Below are 21,692 nucleotides of genomic sequence, written 5' to 3'. Positions count from 1 at the left end.
TGTTAGGATGTGAAGCAGCTAGAACTGTCATACATTGATGGTTGGGTATAAAACTGGTAGGATCACTTTGGAGAGCTGTTTGACATTAACTACTAGTATACTTTTGAGCATATACCCAAGGAAAATGAGTATTTGTGTAAAACATTTATAATATGCATAGCAGTATTATTCATAATAGCCCCAAAGCAGCAACAAAATAAATGTCCATAAACAGTAAAGTAGATGAATTGTGATATCATTCATTTGATAAGATACTGCACACCAGTGAAGAAAATTAACTACAGCACATTGCAGTGCTCTAGGTAAATCTTACGGGTATGAGGTTGAATAAAGGAAACTGCACCTCACAGAGTATAAGTTATATGACTCCACTTAGATGAAGTTGAGAATCAGGCAAACTAATCCATGTGATAGGGCTTTTAGGAATATTGATGTTAGGAATACTGGTTATATTTTTGACATGGTACTAACTGAGAGCAGAATATAAAGGAGTCTTCTGTATATTTTTCTGAGTGGTGGTTGTGTGATATGTAGATAAGTAAAAGTTTGTGAAGCTATAAACTTCATTTTTGAACTTTAGAGAAAGCTCCACCTCCATAAAACAGTGAAAAAGAAATGGCAGACTGTAAGGAGGCTGAAGAGTAGGAAAGAAAGAGTCTTAGAGCAGATGTGAAACAAACCACAGGATAAAGTGAGTTTTAGTAGCATGATAATTTGGGACCACTCTGAAAAGAAAAGGGCCACGGAGAATCTTTGTTTACATACCCAGTGCTTTTGTTTCTTCACCATTTCAAACATATCTCTTCCAGCCCAAAATACTAAGACACATCTTCCTGTAGAATGTGTAAAAAATAAATCTTTCTCCCTTTTAAGTATACTTTGCATTCAGAAGATATTTTGGGAAATCAGAAGACATTAAGAGCATCAAAAGTTCACTAGAGTGTTACCTAAGACTCCTCAGTTCTAGCAATTATGATAAAAGTGAACACTGAAGAATTTTCTAGCAGTTTCAGTGCTTTCAGATTCACCCCATCTCACTTAACCCGTCCCCCAAGTAGTTGTAGAGTTCTAAAATTAGTGGCATTAAAGTGAATTAGTAGAATTCTTGAGTACTTCAGTGCTCATCTAATAATGTTGATGACATTCTGTTGATCAAACTAGTAACGGAATATTAAGTCTATGGGGTTGCTAGACTTCAACCTACTTCCCATGTTATATATAGAACCTTATGTCATTTAGCCAGCTTCATCTTATAGCCATCCCTGTACTGGGTAGCAGGGTCTAGGTGAGATTATGGGACAAAGAGATATTGAAAATTCCATGCTTTAAACCAGTGGAAGTATTTACTTTTTGTTCATAAATAGTCCTGTTCAGTTGTCCAGGTTGGTGGGGTGGCTTTCCTCCAGGAAGTCATTCAGAGATCCTGGCTGGCCACAGCTCTGCAGTCCTTCAAACTCCCTCCCATTGCTTCCTGAATGTAGACATCTCATCGACCCTGGGAAGAGGAAGAGCACACAGGAGCATGCCTAGAAAGGTCTTATGAGCAGTGCTTGGCAATAATGCTGCTTATCACTTCTGCTCATGTTCCCCAGGAGAAAAGTGTCATGTGGCTTCATTCATTTTCAGGGAAGTCTGAAAAACATGGAAGGGCAAATTGATTTGGAAGGACAGCTAGCTGCCTCTGCCACAAGAGCACTTGTTCATCAGAGTGAAAGGTGAAAGGCCAAAGTGTTGTCAGGCCTCTGACAACACGAAACACCAATGGCTCAAGTGCCTGCAAAGGACGCAGAACCCAAGTTTTCTAGAACAGCCAATGGCGATGAAATCAGAACACAGTAATCTCCAATAGAGCCAGGAATTGCTGCAGCAGTATATCAGACCTCAACACAGATGTCTTACAGATTTAGTCTAAGGAGAAATTGAAGCAGCTGGACCAGCTTCTTGTCTGTTTCTTTTTTAAAAAGACATCCCCCCCACCCGAGTCATGCAACAGCAGTCATCAGACTATAAAATACGAGCCACAAACCCAGAACCCAGGGTGGCGTATATTACCGTGCACTAGGTTAAAAACATTTGACTAGCATCTTTTGTACTGACTGGCAGTACAGGCATAACAAAATCAACATACAGCCTCCGTCACAAGCTCCCTGGAGAACATAGAAGCCAATCACAATAGCAGTAACTGTACAACATGACAAGTGTCATGCGAGGAAATAGAAGTATGTAATGAGGTGCCGTGGGCGCCCCAGAGCGGATCATGTGAGTCAAACTAGGGGACCAAGCTGTGCTTTTTAGAAGAGGGGACGCAAGCTGAACTTTGAAGGCCAATGAAGTAGAAAAACATGAGATCAGTGGGAAACGCCTGGGAACAGGAAGGGAGGTTCCAGGTAGTTCAGTTTTGCTGGAGATCAGAATGCGGGGAGGCAAAGATGAACGCAGAAAAGAGGCCTAGAACAGATTGTGAAGACCATGTGCTCAGGTTACAGTCCAGGTTTGTGTACCCTTGATTTTCCGGGGGTACACAGTGTTGTGGGTGAGCCTTTCTTTTCAGATGCTCCTGAATACTATACCAAGACCAGCTGCACTTTGCAAAGTGGTTCTATAGAGGGAAAAGCCTAATCCTTTCCCTTATTTACTGCAAATAGAGCTACCACAGTGGGAATAAACACTGTTCCCCCAAACAGGACCGTGTTCTGCAGATCAGTTCAACTGTGAATGCATTGGACGACTGTGTGTGTGTGTGTGTGTGTGTGTGTGCGCGTGCGCGCGCACGCGCACGCTCACACTGTAGATCCTTATAGTGGCCAGCCTCTGATAAGCACAATAAAACCATACTGTAATGTAAAATGCAGGCAGGATTAGCTTGGACAGCCAAGAAACTCAAGCAGATTCTTCAGCCTTTCACATGGTACATAGATGTGAATAAATAATCAAAAGAAAGACTAATAAAGATACAAGGAATTATGACACGTCAGTGGAGCTCAAGGAATACCAATGGATAACATGATATTACTGTAGGCTTTTGCCATCTATTGAAATGTGTGCTTCTCAGATTAGTGAAAAATTGATAGAGCAGTGCCGTAGGCGCAGTCTTGTGACCAAGTTAATATTTCCACTAATGACCTGAAAGAGGAAGTGCAAACGGTTAAATTTTATGATGACAGAATTGCTTTCTTAAGTTAAAAACAGAAAACAGGGGGAAAAAAATTTACCAGCTGAGTAAACATGAACAATGTGGGGAGGGTGACAGCCAGCTAAATTAATCTGAAGTGTATCTGTTTACTATGTTATAAATTATATGGCTGGGAATAATTTTAACTGTATTTATTTCAACTTGCCATCGACATGAAAGTAGAAGACCTTTGATCCTACATCCACATGCAATTGCGCAGTGAGCAATCGTTTGTATTTTAAAACAAGAAGCCAGAGTAGTAAAACTTTTAAGACGTTAAAATATTTATGTAATCTTTTAACAAAGTGACGAGGAAAAACAGCAGGGGAAGTGGCAACACCCCTCCTTGGAGCAGTATGCAGTTAATCGCTCTGATCTGAGATGGGGTCGGGTTGGGAAACTAGAGTGATTTAGTGACCTGGCCCCGGACTTTCACATCCTGGCCCCACCCCTGCCTGCCCAGTGAGCTTGGGCGAGGTGCCTAATGATTCTGAAACCCAGGTTCCTGCCTTGTGAAATAGAAACAGTAACAAAATTATGCTGTAGGCGTGTTGTGAGACTGGGGTGTGTGTGTGTGCGTGTGTGGTGTGTGTGGCATCTGATCAGCAGGTGGTGGTGGGAGTGACGAGCGAGAGTGGGGGAGTCTGACAAAGTCGAAACAGTAACTGAGCAAGCAAAGCATGTCCTGCACTTGGAAGAGCAAGAGCGCACCGTGGGAGAGGCGAGGCCCAAAGAGAGGTTTTCTCACTGGCCGTAGTGCCCGCTCTTCTGTATACCTGCTCCCTGCAAGGTGCATAGCTTTCGCCTTTTTCAAAAAACTGCATACCGTAGCTTTCTCCCTAGGGAAATTTACAGCGCAGAGGGAATAGCTGCGCACGCAGGGGAGCAGGTCGCACTCACCCTCCTTTTGGGTTATGAAGAGAATAGAAAGGGTAAAAGAGCAACGTGTACGGATTGCAGAGTGGAAGAAGCTGCTCACTGCTGAGGAGCCTGGCAGGAACAGGTTCTCAGAGAAGCAAGAGCAGAAACGTCAACTGTAAGTAAGAGTCACTGTGTGGACGAGGGGCGGAGCTTTCCAGGCCAAGGAGATGTGTGACGCATGCGCAGGTCTGGCCTGGGTGGCGGGAGAGTGGCAGCCCGGTGGGCCTGGAGCAGGTGCTGCGTGGAGACGAGACCAAGGGGCCAGAGGCAGGCAGAGTCTGTGTGTGGAGTTCGTATTTCACAGTAGAGGAGAAAACTTCCAACCTAAGCGGAGCGCCAGCTCTTTCGTTTGTGTGCCATTTGGTTTTAACCAAATCAGTTTATGCCTCAATTTCTGTCCTCCGTAAAAGAGGAGAATTGCAGAATGAAACGGGTGTAAAACAGGGACTGTCCACAGCGGTGTCTGACCTGATCGTCTCCAGGTGGCTTTTGTTCTGTGATCAGCACAAGAGCACAGCGGGCCGGAAATTGAGTGATCATTCTGCTCATGAGTATCTGCAGATGACCCCCGGAATGAAAGTTGCATGACACGTTTCTGTAAATGCACTGAGATGTGTCAACGGCATGTGCGCCGTGTCCCGGGAACACAGGCGGATGCACAGCCCATGTTTTATATAAACAGTCTCATGCATGTGGAGATGTTCACTGAAGGATTCAATTGAATCTCTTATAAATTCAGCAGAGATGGAGCTGGAAAACCTAACGTTGTCCCTGTTTATTTATTGTAGCTGAATTGTTAAAGTTCAAAGTGCATGTTTTGGAAGAAATGGAGTAAAAGGAGAGCCGCATCTTCCTTGCTTTTAGCAAACTACTGATTATTCGCCATCACTGCCGCGGCATTAACCATGCACAGATTCCTTCCTTTTTTTCTTCTTTTGCTTCTTTGTTGATGACTTCAGCGTCCCTCTCCCTCAAAGCTACCCACGCCCCTCCCTGCTTGAGTTAGGCTCCAAGGCCCCCTCCCCATGCCGCCCAGTCCGTGCCTCCCACACTCCTTTTCGCTTCTTGACTCTGGTCCAGCTCATTTGCACTATCTGAGCTCCCCAAAGTAGCTGCATTCTATCGTCTGTTTTCCACACTGTGGGTGGACCATGATGTCCAGTGCCATGGCTACCCGTCCCACCCCATGCCCCTACTTTGCGGAGTCTTTGGAACATACATCCCCTGGTGACCTTGTTCTAGAGCAATGACGGTGAACCTTTCATTACTTTCAGTCATACACACAGCCCCCTGCAGCACCCGTGCCGTATGTTTGCCACCACTGTTCTAAAATCTCTCATATCCCAGTATCTTTCACCTAGGATTTTAGGCACAATTCTCTTATACACAGTGTAAAATGGTGCTGCCCAGAGTTGGATGTGTTTAACACCGGGCGTGGTGGCACACGCCTGTAATCCCAGCACTCGGGAGGCTGAGGCAGGACAATCATTGCTAGTTTGAGGTCAGCCTGGGCTACTGTAAGCTCAAGGCCAGCCTGAACTGCATAGCGGGACCTTGTCTCAAAAAAAGACAAAAAAAAAAAAAGTTGGATGTGCTCCTTCCTGTGCTACAGAATATGAGTTGTCTCATTTTTTTTCTTCCCCTTCTTGGGGGTAAATCTCACACTGTAATGTGGGGGGGGGCAACTTGATATATGCATTTGAATAGTCAGTTCTTATGGACTGGATACATTATAAAATCATGAAAAGAAAAAGTGCACCTAAGTGAGTTTCCTACCGTATGGGTACAAATTATAACCATTCGAATTCTCATGTTCTTATTTCCAAAAAGAGTTTTTTCAAATCACCAGTTGAGTAAGAGTCAGGATCAGCTGATACATTTGTTGATGAACTTACATCATCGTAGGGACTGCAAGTAGATGGGAAAAACACATAGTTAAAGAGAACAGCCACAGTTCCTAGAACAAACCAGGCCTGTTCCTCCCTCAGGGCCTTTGCATTTTCTGTCCTTTCTGCTGAGAGTCTGCCTCCCTTCGCTGTCTGGATTCCTTCCTATTTCTCCCGGGTCTCTGCTCCAATATCACCTCTCAGGAGACTTTCCACAGCCGTTTTGCATAAAGCAGAACACCACCACCCCTCCCAAGCGCTGCAGTTCTTTACTTTCATCATCCCACAACCTGGGTACTAATTTTAGTTGTTTCTGTCCGGTTTTATCCGCTAGAGTGTAATCACGAAAGCAGAGACTTTGCTTCATTCTCTACTTATCCTCAGCACTGAGAGCGTTCTCCTTTCTTAGGAAGGACGAGGGGAAGCGGGGAATCAAGAAATAAACGTAGTGTTAGGAAGACAAATGCTTAGACTGCTCTAAGGTTTGTGAAGCATTCTAGTAACAACATAGCTATGGTGAGTATGCAGTAGAACCTTGGAATGAGAGTTTTGAAACCAGAGGGGTTTCACATATTCATAGTCCTTCTCGGTGTGTTAGCCTGATGCATCAGTAATGAATAATTCTCCCTCATCTATCAGGTCATCCTGAAGTGCACACAGGATAACAGGAAGGGCATGGCAAACACCGGTTCTTTGTGAAAATAATTGAATTGCTTCGCTGGTATTCTCTATGAGTGCCGGGTGAATTTTTTGGTTTTCTGTGTATTTGTCCATTTCCTTGTTTGTAAGTATCATTACAGAGTCATAGACTTGAATGTATTTGAAGGGTTTTAATCACTGCCTCCATTAACTTGTGGGTGTTGAGATTGTCTGATTGGCTGCTGAGAGCCTCTTTCATTCATGGGTGAGGCCTTTTGCCATGCCCGTGTAGTAGTTGTCCTTGCTTTCTAATAAAAGATAGTTCAGCATCATCTTATGTAATCACCGCCCTAGCCCCAGGATCAGCAATTTTTTTTATTTTATTTTAAAGAGGATTTTAAAAAACAGTAAAAATGATACAGAATTTCAAAGCAAAATGATAGGAAATTAACAATGGTTATTATATTGCATATGGTTATCTTCAAAGTAGTTGCTCAGATTGCCAGATATAGGCATGTAAGATTGATCAGACAATATAAACACTAATTGTTCCTTTCAATGAAGTAACAGAAATTAGTAGTACAACTATGTTAGCTACACACACACAAGATAGCTAACATAGTTGTACCACTAATTTCTGTTAGTTCATTGAAAGGAACAGTTAGTGTTCCTTTCATATATATATGAACAGTTAGTCCATATATATATGGACTCAGCAATGCTGTCAAGCAGTCCTGGATTCTTGAAGAGGGACATACTGGTAGAGACCATGGTGTGGGTGCTAAGCGTATTCAATCCTTCTGAGTTAACTGTGAGTCTTAGGCCTTTACATTGTACAGAGCTAGAGAACAAACACATCATAACGTGATTTAATATGAATGATGGAAATGAAAAAAAGCAGAATGACGAAGTGTCTGTTTCATTTTCTTCTCCATTAAGAAAGTGGTACTTAAACTGGAAAGGTAGAAGGAGCTCTTAAGGAAAAGTTGAAGCTAAATCGGGGAAAAGAGCTAATGTGCACTAATTGTATTTCAGTACAGTTTAGGCTGAGATGGATTATGCCTCGGAAAACATCTCCTACTTCCAAGCACAGAAATGCCACCAGTGAGCTTTGAGAAATAAGAGATGCCAGAGAGAGCAGTAAAAGAAAATTTACCCACAGTGCCTTGCATATTGTTATCTTCAAAGCAGTTGCTCAGATTGCCAGAAATAGGCATGTAAGATTGATCAAACAATATGAACACTAATTGTTCCTTTCAATGAACTAATAGAACTGGCAAGTGAACTGGCAAGTGTGAGGCCTTGGGTTTGATTTCCAATACCGAAAAAAAAAAAAGGAAAATTTGCTCTATTTTTCCTTAAAACTCCAAAATGGATATGGTAAACTATAGTATAATTCCTAACCATGTCTAAAACTCATTGTTTTAGAGATGACCTGTAAGCAACTTAGGGAAAAAAGTCCAATTACTCTGAAACAGAAGGGGTTCACATTAAATCTAAGGCCAGACTAACCCTATTTCCTCTTGTTATAGTTTACATATTTTATAGTATTGTCTATAGGTGAAAATGAACAAAGTGAGTTAGAGATTAGATTTTTTAAAAGCAAGACTCAGATTTATATTGTCCGTAAGGACGTACTTCAAATATAAAATCATCCGTAGGCGAATGTGAAAAAGATAAGATTAATACATAGCCTGCACACCTTAATTTTTAAAAATCTGGAATAGACTAATTAATATTAGACAGTCAAAAACAAGGACTGTCCCTAGAGCTGGAGGTTTAGCTCAGTGAAAGGGTACCTGTGTAGCAAGCATGAGGCTCTGAGTTCAATCTCCACAAAAGAATCTAATTTATATAAAGGTTATAACAAACAAAATAGGACACTAATAGGAAAATACTAACTAATAGGACACTAATAGGAAAAATAAACAAGTGTATACTACTACTAATAATAACAGATTTCAGCACTTTTCCTTCAGTAATTGATAAACAAAGTAGCATTCAATAAGCATATAAATTACCAACTACCTTGACCTAATTGACATTGATAGAATCCTTCCTCCAACATCAAAATATACATATTTTTCCAGTGCACATGAAGCAGTCACCAAGATAAACTATTAGACTATGTTAAAGTGGATAAAACATCTGAATACTTTCTATTTTTTCTTTTTCCCAAGCTGGGGAGTAAGCCTGGGGCCTCATGTATGCTTAGCCGACTCCGTACCACTTAGCTACCTGCCAGCCCCATTGGAAAATTCAACCATTGAATTTTTCAATTTCAATAGATGAATTGTATGATATGTGAATTATAGCTCTATACAGCTGTTAAAATATTAAGTAATATTAAATAATAAATTCTGTAAAATGGAGACCATGCAAAGTTTTTTCTCTGACCAGAAACAAGCTATAAATCAATTACAAATATATATCTGGAATATCCCCAATATACTTGAAAATTAAACAACATTCATCTAAAATAGCCATGGGTCCAAAGAAGACAACACAAGGAAAATGAGAAAAAATTCAGATGAAAATAAAGGGGAAACATAACGTACCAAAATGAGTAGGATGATCTACAGCAATATTTAGAGGGACATGTGTAGCATTAAATATTAATATTAGAAACTCAGGATGTTTTTAGGTCAGTAATCTATAACTTTTCCCTTAAAAAATTAGGAAAAGAGTAAGCTAAACCTAAGCTCTCAGAAGGAACAAAATAATTAAGACCAGAAACATACGGAATTCCAAAAAGAAAGTGAGAGAAAGTCAATGAACTCAAAAGCTGGTCCTCTGGAAAAAAATTAGAAAAATGTATAACCTCTGGTCAGATTTATCAGAAACAAAAGAGAAAACATGTAAATTATCAATATCAAGATGAAAGAGTACATTACTACCAGGATTAAAAAGGTAATAAATATGAACAGCTTCAAGACAAAAACAAAATTGATAATTCAGGTAAAATGGACAAACGTCTTGAAATACACAAACTACCAATGCGTAGTCAAACAGAAACCAATAACCCAAAAGCCTTGTATCAATTGATATATCAGATTTGCAGTTAAAACTTTTCCACAAAGAAAATTCCAGTCCCACATGGCGAAATGTACCAAACATTAATGGAAGATGCAATATCACTTCTACACAACCTCTCTAGAAGATGGGGAGGAATCTACCCTTCCCAATTCATTTTAGGAGGCCAGCTTGTTCTGAGAATAAGACAAGGTAAACATTTTTTAAAAGCTGTAGACTAATATCCTTCATGAATGTAGATAAGAAAAAATTATTATTAAAAATTAGCAAAAGGAAATGAGTATGGACTTTCTTTTAGGGCTGATGAAAATGTTCTTAAATTGACTTGATCACCCCTGTACAGCTCTGGGAATATATTGAAAACCAGTGGGGCTGGGGATTTAGCTCAGCGGCACAGTGCCTGCCTGGCAAGGTCATGAGTTCGATTCCCGGAACCAGAAAAAAACCAAAAAAAAAAAAAAAAAAGAAAGAGAAAACCATTGAATTTTTCAATTTAAATAGGTGAGTTGCATGATATGTGAATTATATCTCAATAAAGCTGTTAAAAATATTAAGTAAAAGCCAACAATATATATGAATGATACATCTTGACTAAGTGTGGTTCATCTAAGGGACAGAGGTCAACTTAAAATCAGTCAGTGTAATCTGTTACATGCACAGACTAAGATAACAAATTATATGTGATCATCACAACGGATCTAGAAAAAAAACATTGGTAAAATTCAACATCCATTCCTGATAAGAATTCTCACTGAAGCTGGGTATAGTAGTGTAATTCCAGCACCCAGGGGCTGAAATAGGGCCATAAGTTCAAGGCCAACCTGGGTTAAATAGTGAGTTTGAGGCCACTTGGACTACATAAGGAAACCACGTCTCAAAAAAAGCATTTTTTTCCTTAGCAAGTAGGAGTATAAAGAAACGTCCTCAATCTGGTAATGCCCGACAGCTCAAATCATAATTATTATGAAAGACTGATCACTTTCCCTTCAAGATCAGAAACAAGACAAGTATGTTTACTCACATCAATCAGTGTGATAGAGCAAGAAAAATGAATTAAAAACCTATAAACTGGGAAGGAAGAAGCAGAGCTCATCTCAGACGTGATTTACATACACAGATCTGTCCCCATAGATATATAGACCTATATAGAAAACTACAAAATCTCAATGTTTACAACTAATAATTGAATTTACTAATATCACAAGATACAAGATCATGTTAGAGTTCATTGTACACTGTATTTCTAGTAATAAATAATTAGCGAGTAAAATATTTAGAAATCATAATTGCCTCAAAAACTTAAAATACTAGCAAACTTGTGTATTGAAATCTGCAAAATGCTAGAGAATTTCAAGACCCAATAAGTAGAGAGATATAAACCATGCTTCTTGGTCAGAAAGTACTACAAAGAGCTTTCGAATAACTAAAAATTTGTAGCAATTCTAATAGCATCTCAGTGACACTGTTATAAAAATTGACAAGCTGAACCTAAGGTATGTGTAGAAATTGAAGTACATGGAATAGACAAAAGAATCTTGGAAAAGAGAAAAGTTGGGGTTTGGAGTGTAGCTCAGTGGTACGGCATCTGCCTAGCATGTGTAAGGCCCTAGGTTCAATCCCCAGGACCTCCTGTTCCCTTCCAAAACACCAAAATTATAGGACTTGCACTGTTTGACTTCAAGACTTATTAAAAGTTACAGTTATTAAGATAGCATGATGTGACTCTAAAGGTAAAAATATAGATCAAAATTAAAGAATAGAAAATCCAGAAAGGAACCCACACATATAATCCTATAAGTGCCAAGGTAATATATTTGGTGATGAGATGATTTTTAAACAAATGGTACTATAACAATTGTATATGGAAGTAAACAAAATTAACCTGCACCTCAATTTCACACCTTATACAAAAATGACTGAGCTGGGCGTGGTGGCACATGCCTGTGATCCCAGCGCTCGGGAGGCTGAGGCAGGAGGATTGTTGTGAGTTCGAGACCAGCCTGAGCTACAAAGTGAGCTCAGGGCCAGCCTGAACTGCATAGCCCGACCCTATCTCAAAAAGACAAAAAAAAAAAAAAAGATATGAAATACTTATATATCTAAGCATTATCTTTAAAAATTAAATTTCCAGGCCAAAAGACACAGGGAAGAAATTTGTTACTTTGGTATAGGGAAAGATTTGTCAAAGCACAAAAACAAAAACCATAGAAAACAAAAAAGCACGCTAAATTGGACTTCATCAAAATTGAAACCTTTTTCTTCCCAAAAGACACTATTAAGAGCGTAAATTTCAAGCTGATGTCTGATAATGATTCATGTTCAGCCCTTACAAATAAATGTTATAAAGCAGTAGCAAAAGATAAGCCTAATTTTTAAAACTGGATAAAAGCTTTAGTAGACACATTACTGAAGTTATAAAAGGGAAATAGCATGTTAAGAAAACTTGAGCATCACAAGTCATTAGAGAAATGCAAATTAAAACCACAATAACTGTAACTACATATCCCATAGAGTGGTTAAAATTTTTTTTTTTTTTTTTTTTTTTTTTTTTTGGTTTTTCTCCGGTACCGAGAACCGAACTCACGACCTTACGCTTGCCAGGCAGGCGCTTTTGCCGCTGAGCTAAATCCCCAGCCCCGAGTGGTTAAAATTTTAAGATTGCAAGTACAAAGTGTTAATAAGGACATGGAACTTGCACTTATTACTGGTAGTAATGAAAAGTGATATAGTTACTTATCATCACGAGCAGTTTGAAAGTTTCTTATAAAGTTAAACATACACTTCATATATCCTGTTTACTCAAAAGAAATTAAAAAAAACCATGTCCCCATAAGACTTGTGCTCAAATGTTTATAGCAGCTTTTATTCACAAGCCAAAAATTAGAAACAATCCAAACAGATGTATAAATTATACTATATCTGTACAAGGAAATGTTCCTCAGGAATTTTAAAAGGACACACGACTGATATATTAAACTCAAAGGACTGTACTGAGTAAAATAATGTAGCTACAAATAAACTAGACTACATTGTACTGTGCCTTTTATGTGAAGCTCTAGAAAAGACAAATCTAATCTATAATGACAGGAAGCAGATTACTAGTTGGCAGAAGCTCAGGGACTTGGAAGGCTCTGACTGCTTGGGAAGTTTTAGGGATGGCAGAAATGTTATGTATCCTGCTTGGGGGGTAGTAGCATGACTGTATACTTTTTCCAATAACTCATAGAATTCTACACCTAAGATTAAATTGTACCTCAGTAAAACTGATTAAAAGTAGTGATGGTGATGAATACGGTGAGGGTGTTGTCTCCCAGCACCCGGATGTACAGATACTCTCTGTGCATACTTTGCCTCTAGAAAATGGAGGATCCACTGACCACCATGTACCTGAGGGAGTTGGATGGACTGACTTCTTTCCAGTGTGTGGAGAAGCCTGAGCCAAAGACCCTTAGCAAGATTTCTGATAATGGAAGTTCTGTTCAGCCTATGTGGCTTGAATCTCCATATGCCCACCTCTAAATTGATAGGGGCAACACTGTTAGCCGGGAGATTCTGAGATGGGTTGTACATATTTTGTGCAGGTCTCAGCCCATGGACATTGGGAATCACTTGGTCAATTGTAGATCAATAATTCTCTGTCACCAGGGCTAGTGTAAACAGCGCAGTGTAGAACCAAATTCCACCTGAGTCTCAATCTAATGTTTAGATGTTCGATAAATGCAAGGTGTCATCAAAGAGTATGGTGAATTTTTAAATTTTTAAATTTATTACAGTAAAGGACACATTGCTGTGAGTGCTGCTCAAAACCTCCTCTTCACTTCCAACACATTTGTCCCATCATGCTTACCACTTTCTGAAGAAGCTCTGGAAGTCCTGTTCTCAGAGTGTCATAGTCGCCTCAATGTCTTGAATATATTCAAAACATTTACCTTTTATCTTTATTTTGACTGTGGAGAAGAACCGGAAGTTGCAAGGTGCCAGATCTGGTGAATAAGATGGATGAGGACCACCATTTTTATCTGACAGAAATTGCCATAAACTATTCATCAAGAAAGGGTGATCAAAAGTATTGTAAACATTTAAATTTATTAAAGTCAAGGACACATTGCCATTAATTCTTCTCAAAATACTTTCATTTGAATACACTTAATAAATTGTTCTTGCCAATATGTCCTTTACTTTAATAATTTTTTGAAATGCAGACATTTACCGTATCTTTCTATTACCCCTGGTATGTAGGTCTTAATGCCCTCTTCTGTGAAACAGGGATCTTGCTGACAAATATATGGCATATAATAAAGGCTGTAGGATTTATAGAATGAAGTCTCTATCTAAAGAATTTTAGAAATACTGCACTAGTCGAAGTTAAAAAGGGGTCTTGATCGTGAACTTCTTAGAGCCTCTCATATGAATTTCCAGAAAGACAAAAGGGAGAAGATTAAACTAGTACTGTGTTGGTTCTCTGACAGCGCTGCCTTGAATTCACTGAGACACAGGAAGGAGGTTATTAGAAATCTCTTGTAATCCCAGGAAGGGCAACTAGGTTGAGGGACTCCCTCTCCCTCTATCTCCCCGTCCCCTGCCTGCTCTCCTTTCCCTTCCCTTCCCTCCTCCTCTCCCCTTACCTTTCCCCCTCCCCTTCTGATGTGGTGTGTGGCGTCCTCGATATGTTATTAGTAGAATTTCTCCTAGTTCATTGAAAGAAAGGTTTGTGCTAACATGGTTTGGACAATTAAATTAAGATATCTTGTACTCTGAGTAACTAATTTGAAGACAATCGTACACAATGTATTAATCGTTGTTACTCTATTATTATCTTGTTTTGAAATTTTGGTTTTTTTCTCTTGAAAAAGAAAAAGATGTTATTAGTAGAATCCTAACAGAAAATGCCCCCCACCCCCAACCAGTATACTTCAGTTTCTTGGTTGCCCAGGTAACAGTTCCTGTTCCAGTTCCGGTTGCTCCTGTCCCTTAACAACAGCTGGTCGCTGTGATGCAAATTGTGTGAACCAATTCCCATTTGATGAGCCCTTCTGCCTCTGCACTTCCTGCTCGCTTATCCCATAAAAGCCCTAGACCAGGGCCTGATAATTTGGGGATGATCCCGATCAGTGCCCATAGGTGTAAATAAACCCCAGGATTTGGAGGCTGTTTCAGTGCCTCTGCTTGCTGCTGTACAATCAGTTTGCGGAGAAGCAAATCAGACAGTAGTGTTGGGTTTGGGATGGTCGGGTACATTGGAATCATTCACCTCCAACATTCAATTCCTCAGCAACTCCTATTTCACCTGCTGATTATCTTTCAGATCAGAGCACTGTATTCAACATCCAACATCATTACCGAAGTCCGAAACCACCGTCTCCTTTCTCCTTGCCTCTGCCTCCATCCTCATCTACCTTCATCTCTGTCCTCCAGCCCCTCTCCATGCTGTAGTGAAAAGTCTTTCACACTGAACCTAAGGTCCCATCTCTTCTTTGCTGGAAAGCCTCTCGTATTTTTCCACTGCTTCTAGGAAAAAGACTAAAACCCCAAGCAAACCAAGGCCCAGCTCCAAGGCATGACCCAGCCCACCTCTCCTGCTTCCATTTGGAAGCTTCATGTTTTCAGCTACTCAGCTACACCAGCCTTCTGTCAGTTGTAGGACCTTCCCTGTTGTCTCCCACCCCAGGGCTTTTGCACAAGCTTCTGTCGCTGCAAGATTACTCTGTCTCCTTTCACGGTTAATTATGCTCAGTCCTTCAGAGCAAAGTTGGGGCCTGTGTCCTTAGAGGACGTCTTCTGGGTGAGGCATTCTTGTAGGACAATATAGTTTCCCTCCAAACATCTCATTCAATCTGTAGTTACGCCTTAACTAATGTGAAAATAGCCGTGAGACAGTCAGATCCACAAAAGCATGGGTCACCTCCATTCATGCTAGACTCTCAGCAGGGACAAGATGCTTGGTAAACATTTGCCTAATGAATGGTTGGAGGGGCCAGAATTATGTCCCTAAAGATTTGAAGATTGGTGCAATTACTGTTTTGTTTCATTCTTTAAAAAAATACTAAGAAAAATGTAAACATACTCCAAGATCATTTGATTGTAAAGTAAAATAAAGGCCTTTCTTATTGGACAGACCAGATGAAAGTGAGAGGATAAATAGCTTTGGTTAACGAAGGGCTAAGAGGTAGAGTTTCAGGTTCAGAAGGGTGAGTAGAGAAGTGCCCTAAAGTTTGGCAGTCAAGACATTACTGCCTTTTTTGGTAAACTGAGATTTTTGGGGCCTGGGGAGGGCAAGACGCGAACTCAGGAAGATCTCACAGGCGTGGTCATTCCCTGACTCCAGGGAAAAAGCAGAGAAAGGCAGGGTAACAGAAACAAAGAAATAAACAAAACATGCATTTATTTCACTGAAAAATGTTTAAAGAGCTTTGAGAACCGCAGGAGCTCCTCGAGGTGTTTATGTAATTGAATATAATTTATCTGGGATTGAGAATAATAATAATCAAAACGTTTTTCACTTAAGTGCATCTGGAGGCATATGAAATTAAACCCTTGTTGTGCTTGGTTGTGTCCTGGGGGTTTTCTTCTCAGGCCGCAGGCTGGAAAAATGTGTTTTGTGCAGCAGACGTGGAGCACAAAATATTAAATAAATTTTACTGTGCTCAGAATTCTCAACTGTGTAACATCCTCCTTGTTTGGCAGGGAAAGAGCCCAGCATTTGGGAACTCAGCAGTGCGTTAAATATTTTAATAATCATTGTTGACACGCAAAGCATATGGCCTTGCAGAACTCACTGGGTCAACTGCTGAAGTCGTCTTCTAGCTTTCTAAAATTACTCTTCAAATTTCAAACAAAATTTAGGGCCCATTTCAAACCATCATAATTCATGAGTTTTATAATTTAAGAAAGTACTTTTCGTAAGCTAAGAGATTCTCTATGAGTAACTGATTACTATAGGTGAAAGAAAAACTGAAATCTATATCTCTGCAAAGAAAAATGAATTTGAAATTAACTGGAAAATCTAGATCCTCTGTGTAAGTAGCCCAGTGTGGTGGCAGATTTATATTTGCTTTAAGACCCACCTCAATCTGTACCCTCTCCCCTCAGAAGACTTCACTGCCTGCCTCCTTACTGTTTGTGTCATTGATCTATGGCCACAGTGATGCTGTGAAATCAGCAGCCTTAGCATGCAGAGGTCTGCAACAAGGATCTTTTTTGCTTTTTTGCTCTTCTGGTCTCCTTGGTGTCAGCTATGGAGCGGTCTCCTCACTCCTCTGTTCACAGTGGTGGGTGTCTGAGCTCCCCACTTCCTCCTGCCTCTTGCACTCATACCTCCCCAGCCAGCCTGAGCATGGTCTCATTGCCCTCTCAGAGAACCAAAAGAAAAATCAGAATCATGCTAACAGTATTCTCCCGAGCTTCCAGTGTCATACAGTTATTAGCCTCCTGTTGGCCAAAGTAAGCCCTGCGGCCAAGCTCAGAGTCAGAGTGGGAGGAGACTATGAAGTTACAGGGCTGAGCGCAGAGAAACAGGAAGGTTAGTGTCATTAATTAGGCGCCATCACCCTACCGTGCCCCCTACCACCCACAGCAGCAGTCATTCCCGTCTCTGTACCATCTCTGTCCCTTACTCTTAGGTGTATTATTATACCTTGCCTGTTGTATCATAATGCCATTGCTAATTTGTCAGTCAGTCTTAAAAGATTATGGAGTTCTTATGACAGTGAGCTCTCATTCATAAATATTTATTACTTGTTATACGTCTGACTCCTTCACTAAGCACCGGCCTGGATGCAGAAGAGGCACTCGGTAAACGTGGTGAATGAATGCACATGGGAAAGCTTGCTCCCTTGTGCGTTTCCTTCCCTTTCAGGGGAAAAGGCTGAGGGCAGAGGCTTTCGGGGTCCCAGATAAGGCAGTGTTGTAGTCAAGGTTTGCAAGGGAAAAGATTTAATACAGGATGCATAATTTATAGGATTACTTTGTAATATTCACCCAAAGAGTCAAATGCAAAAGAGTACAGGAAATTCATCCACACACTAGAGACCCAAAGAATCCAGCTGAGAGAGCGGATCCCACAGCAGGGAGTCCAGCTGAAGACCTAGAGCCCATGGCAGTGTCCTCCATAAGTCCATCTGGAGGCCTGGGGCCCACAACTATGCCTGGTGCAAGTCTGTTATCAAGGATTTGCACTGGGAAGACCCAAAGGTCAGTGGTGGAAGCTAGAAAGTCTGCGCCAGTGGGGTGAAGGATCTGTGCCAGCAGGCTGAGGGATCTGCACTGGAGCCAGGAAGTGACACTCAAGGTAAGGACCAGAGCTCCCAGGAAGAGAAGTTCAGCCATCCTCAGCAACAGCGAGGACCCGAGCTCCTATGAGAATGAGAAGAGCCAAGTTCATATGAGGAAAACCAGCATGACAAGCTTCTCCAGGAGGATCAACAGCACAGCATCTTCCCTTCTGGTTCTCCTTTGATGCTGCTGGGAACAGTCCTCAGGTGGGCCGTCCACAGCCAGCACCACTCTGACTCACTTCAGATGGGTGTTACAAGTTGGCCACTAGTTACTCCACTGTAGGTGGGCCTCCCGGCCCCAGCAACTAACTGGAGACCAGTGGGGTGGTTTGCAGTGACAATGCCAGCTGCTGAACAGCTCCCCCTTGAGACTTCCAGTCCTGTCCCCAACTCTGAAACTCAGGTTTTCTCCCTTCCGTCTCCCTATCCCTCTCTAAAGAAGGTAGAAAATCACCGATACCTACCTCATTTTAAACTCCTTTCCCAGCCAAAGCTCCCAAGTGGCTTAAACTACAGCCCTCTAATCTACTCTGCAGTGGGGATGATTGAACCTCAGGATTATGTCAACTCGTGGGGTGGTCAGTTTGAGAGGCACTTGGGGCTACTGTTCTGATCTTTCCAGCTTTATAGACAGAAAATACAGAGGAGTCCTTAGGAAAAAATGTATATAGCTCTTCATTCTATTCTTATAGGTCCTATTCCTATGGAGTATGCATTCTATCAATGTGGTGTTAAGTGTGTAGCATCATTATTTTCCAGTTCCATAGACCTCTACAGGGAAAACTTGTGTTTCTGGGTAGAATCATAGTTTTGAGTTTCTTGATTTTCCAAGAGGTAGTGTCCCAGTTGCTTGGGAGGCTGTGTAGCATGGCCTTGGAGCCAGGCAGGCTGATTTAGAGAGCCATTTCTGCCTGAAAAATACTTGCCCTGATGACCTTTCTCATTCCTCATCGGTAAGAGAAGGTAACCACAGCAGCCGAAATAAAATAACATCGGCAGGTGGTAAGTAGTTTGTATCAATTGTTAAATTTACTATTTTTATTTCTATTATTATATAACACCTTATAATTTTATAAACTGTGAATGTTAGTAGTATTAGTGATAAAAATTAATATATTTTATATCAAATAATCTACCTTTTTATTTTAGAGAGAATAAAAAATAACATTAGAAACAATATAGAATTTTAAAAAATAAGGTGATATTGAATTCAATAGTGGTTGTTATATTGTATATTGTTGTCTTCAAAGTACTTGTTCAGGGGATATAGCTCAGTGGCATAAGCTCCTGCCTGGCAAGCGCAAGGTCCTGAGTTTGATTCCTGGTACCAAAAAAAAATACAAAAAACAACAACAACAAAAACAATGTCACAAAGTAATTGTTCAGCTTACCAGATAAAAGCATGCAAAACTGGTCAAAAAATTAAGAATTAACTGTTCTGTTCAATATACCAACAGAAATTAGTAGTACAATTATCTTAGCTATCTTGTGTAAATATACATATTTGTCCCCTCATTCTTTCTTTTCTCCTTTCCCTCATCCCAGTTGTTCTTTTCTTTTGAGCAGTTTCTTTCCCTTTTACAATATCTATTGTATCTTTCAGATTTTATTTACTCTGTCAGGTTCTTACACTAGGGAGACAATATGATGCTTACATATGCAGGTCTGATTTATTTCACTTGTGTGTATGGTCTGTAGTGGGGAAAAAGGAACTCTTCTCCACTCGTGGTGGGAGTGTAGACTGGTACAACCATTGTGGAAATCAGTGTGGAGATTCCTCAAGAAACTAGGATTGGAGGTCCGGTTTGCCCCAGCTATTCCTCTTCTGGGTATTTTTCCAGAAGAACTGAAAACATCACACCACAGTGATATATGTGTACCCATGTTTATAGTAGCACAATATAAATACTTCAAAGAATCAACAACTGGGATCTCATCTTATTGGAAAGTTTTTACACATCAAAAGAAATCACCAACAGAGTAAAAAAGAAGACCCACAAATTGTGAAAAATTTTAGCCCACCGTCCAAAGACCCAATCCAAAAAATGGGCATCTGAGATGAATACACACTTCTCAGATGAAGAAATATGAATGGCAAATAAATACATGAAAAAATGTTCAATGTCATTACTCATTCTACCTCTTTGTTTTTGTTTAAAAATCCTTTCTGAAAAATGCTTAAAGCTTATACTTTAATATACATCTTTTGAAATGGCCTGAGAAAGTTCTTCATTCAGCTGCAAGTATGTATTTAGTACTGCTTTGTTGTAGGTTGCCAGGTGATGAAATGGTGAACAAGGACGACATTGTCCATGCCACCTGGTACCTTATGATGAAAGAGCTATGTCATTAAGTCACCACTGCTTCAGCTCCCAGTTACCCACCCAGTATCTACAACTTCGTGAATTATCTGAGAGAAGTTAACATTTGACCTCATCAAGTTGAATATGTTAAATATCCACCACTTTTTCTATGCCAGTCATACCTCACTAAACTGGTCTTGAAAAAAAATTAGCTGACTGTTACTGACCAAAATATAGTGTGATGACCCTATGGATTATTTAGCTTCCTGATTTTTAAAGCAGTTGTATGAAATGTTAAAACTCTATTTTATTAAACTATAATGCATAGAATTGATATTTATGAATTTTTCCCTGGCCTTCACTCCTTCCCTGAATTACTATATCATTCAAGGATGGTTGGAGGACGGGTAGTATATATTACTCCACAATAAAAGTTGAAAGTTTATCAGTGCCCATAGCTTTTAGACTGTGGCCCAAATTTCTCAATCTAGTATCGTAGGATTAGCTCTCAGAACGAAGAAGGACGTGAGGAGAGGTGCAGATGAAATCCAAATCAGTCTACGGATTAGTAAATAGGATTGTACCGATGATAATTTCCACATTTTAACAATCAGAGAGTACATCAGATATTAACACTGAGGAAAACTACAGTGAAGGATAGACAGGACTGCAGCTTTCAAGCATTATAAGAAAATCTTGCACAAACATTATTACACTGCATGTTGTGTGGCTCCGGACTTCCTCACTATGGTTGGTTTGTAAATGCCTTGAATTTTAAAAGCCAGGAATTTTAACATTAACCTAAGAAAAATATAATTGGTATAGTAAGACTGCCGTAAAATCAGAATGTTCAATACTGTCCTCTAGATCCTTTGGAGGTAAAGAATGGGTACGTTTGGATCTGCTCATGTGCCTAGCATTGTCAAAGATGTTTTCTTATACAAAACAGAGAAGCCCCACTATTAGTCTTTTGTCACCTGCAAATTTTAACTACTGAGGCATTTGAGAGGTTTAGAGATTCCCCTTCTGTCTCGTAGGTACAGACGCAAGTACGCCTTGCAAAAAAAAACTTTGACAAACTGAAGATGGATGTGTGTCAAAAAGTAGATCTTCTCGGAGCAAGCAGATGCAATCTCCTGTCTCACATGCTAGCGACCTATCAGGTAACAAAGGGGGATTTGTCACAAGGAATGCAAAAATGGTATAAGGCTTAGCTGTCACAGTGTGTGACTCGGAGTATGGTTTGGGCATTGCAAAGCTGTAAAGCCCTTCCTCAGAATTTAGTCTCCATATCTCTGCCACCTGGCCCTACAGTTTAATCAAAACGAGCACAGTAGCCACCATTCCCTTGCGCACACGTTGTGATTTTCCGTTTCTCCGGTCCTTTCTGCCTGGAGAGCCTCCCCTCCAAAAATAGCTGTGTTTTGCCAAATTCCACTCCTTTTGATACAACAAAAGTCCCACC

At 40.3% G+C, this 21,692-nt stretch overlaps 1 protein-coding gene across 5 annotated transcripts in view; it reads left to right on the top strand.

The window, feature by feature from the left end:
* Positions 1 to 21,692, top strand: part of Ica1 (islet cell autoantigen 1, 69kDa) — a 160,810-nt gene that overhangs the window by 96,778 nt on the left and 42,340 nt on the right. For all 5 annotated transcript variants that reach the window (XM_005388098.2, XM_005388101.2, XM_005388099.2 and 2 more), the window contains exon 7: positions 21,265 to 21,390. In XM_005388098.2, coding sequence (XP_005388155.1) covers positions 21,265 to 21,390 — 126 coding nt within the window. The remainder of the gene's footprint in view (positions 1 to 21,264; positions 21,391 to 21,692) is intronic.

Source organism: Chinchilla lanigera, unplaced genomic scaffold (assembly GCF_000276665.1).
Source record: "Chinchilla lanigera isolate Chin_1 unplaced genomic scaffold, ChiLan1.0 scaffold00031, whole genome shotgun sequence".
Lineage (NCBI taxonomy): Eukaryota > Metazoa > Chordata > Mammalia > Rodentia > Chinchillidae > Chinchilla > Chinchilla lanigera.
This window is presented reverse-complemented; position numbering and strand designations above follow the sequence as displayed.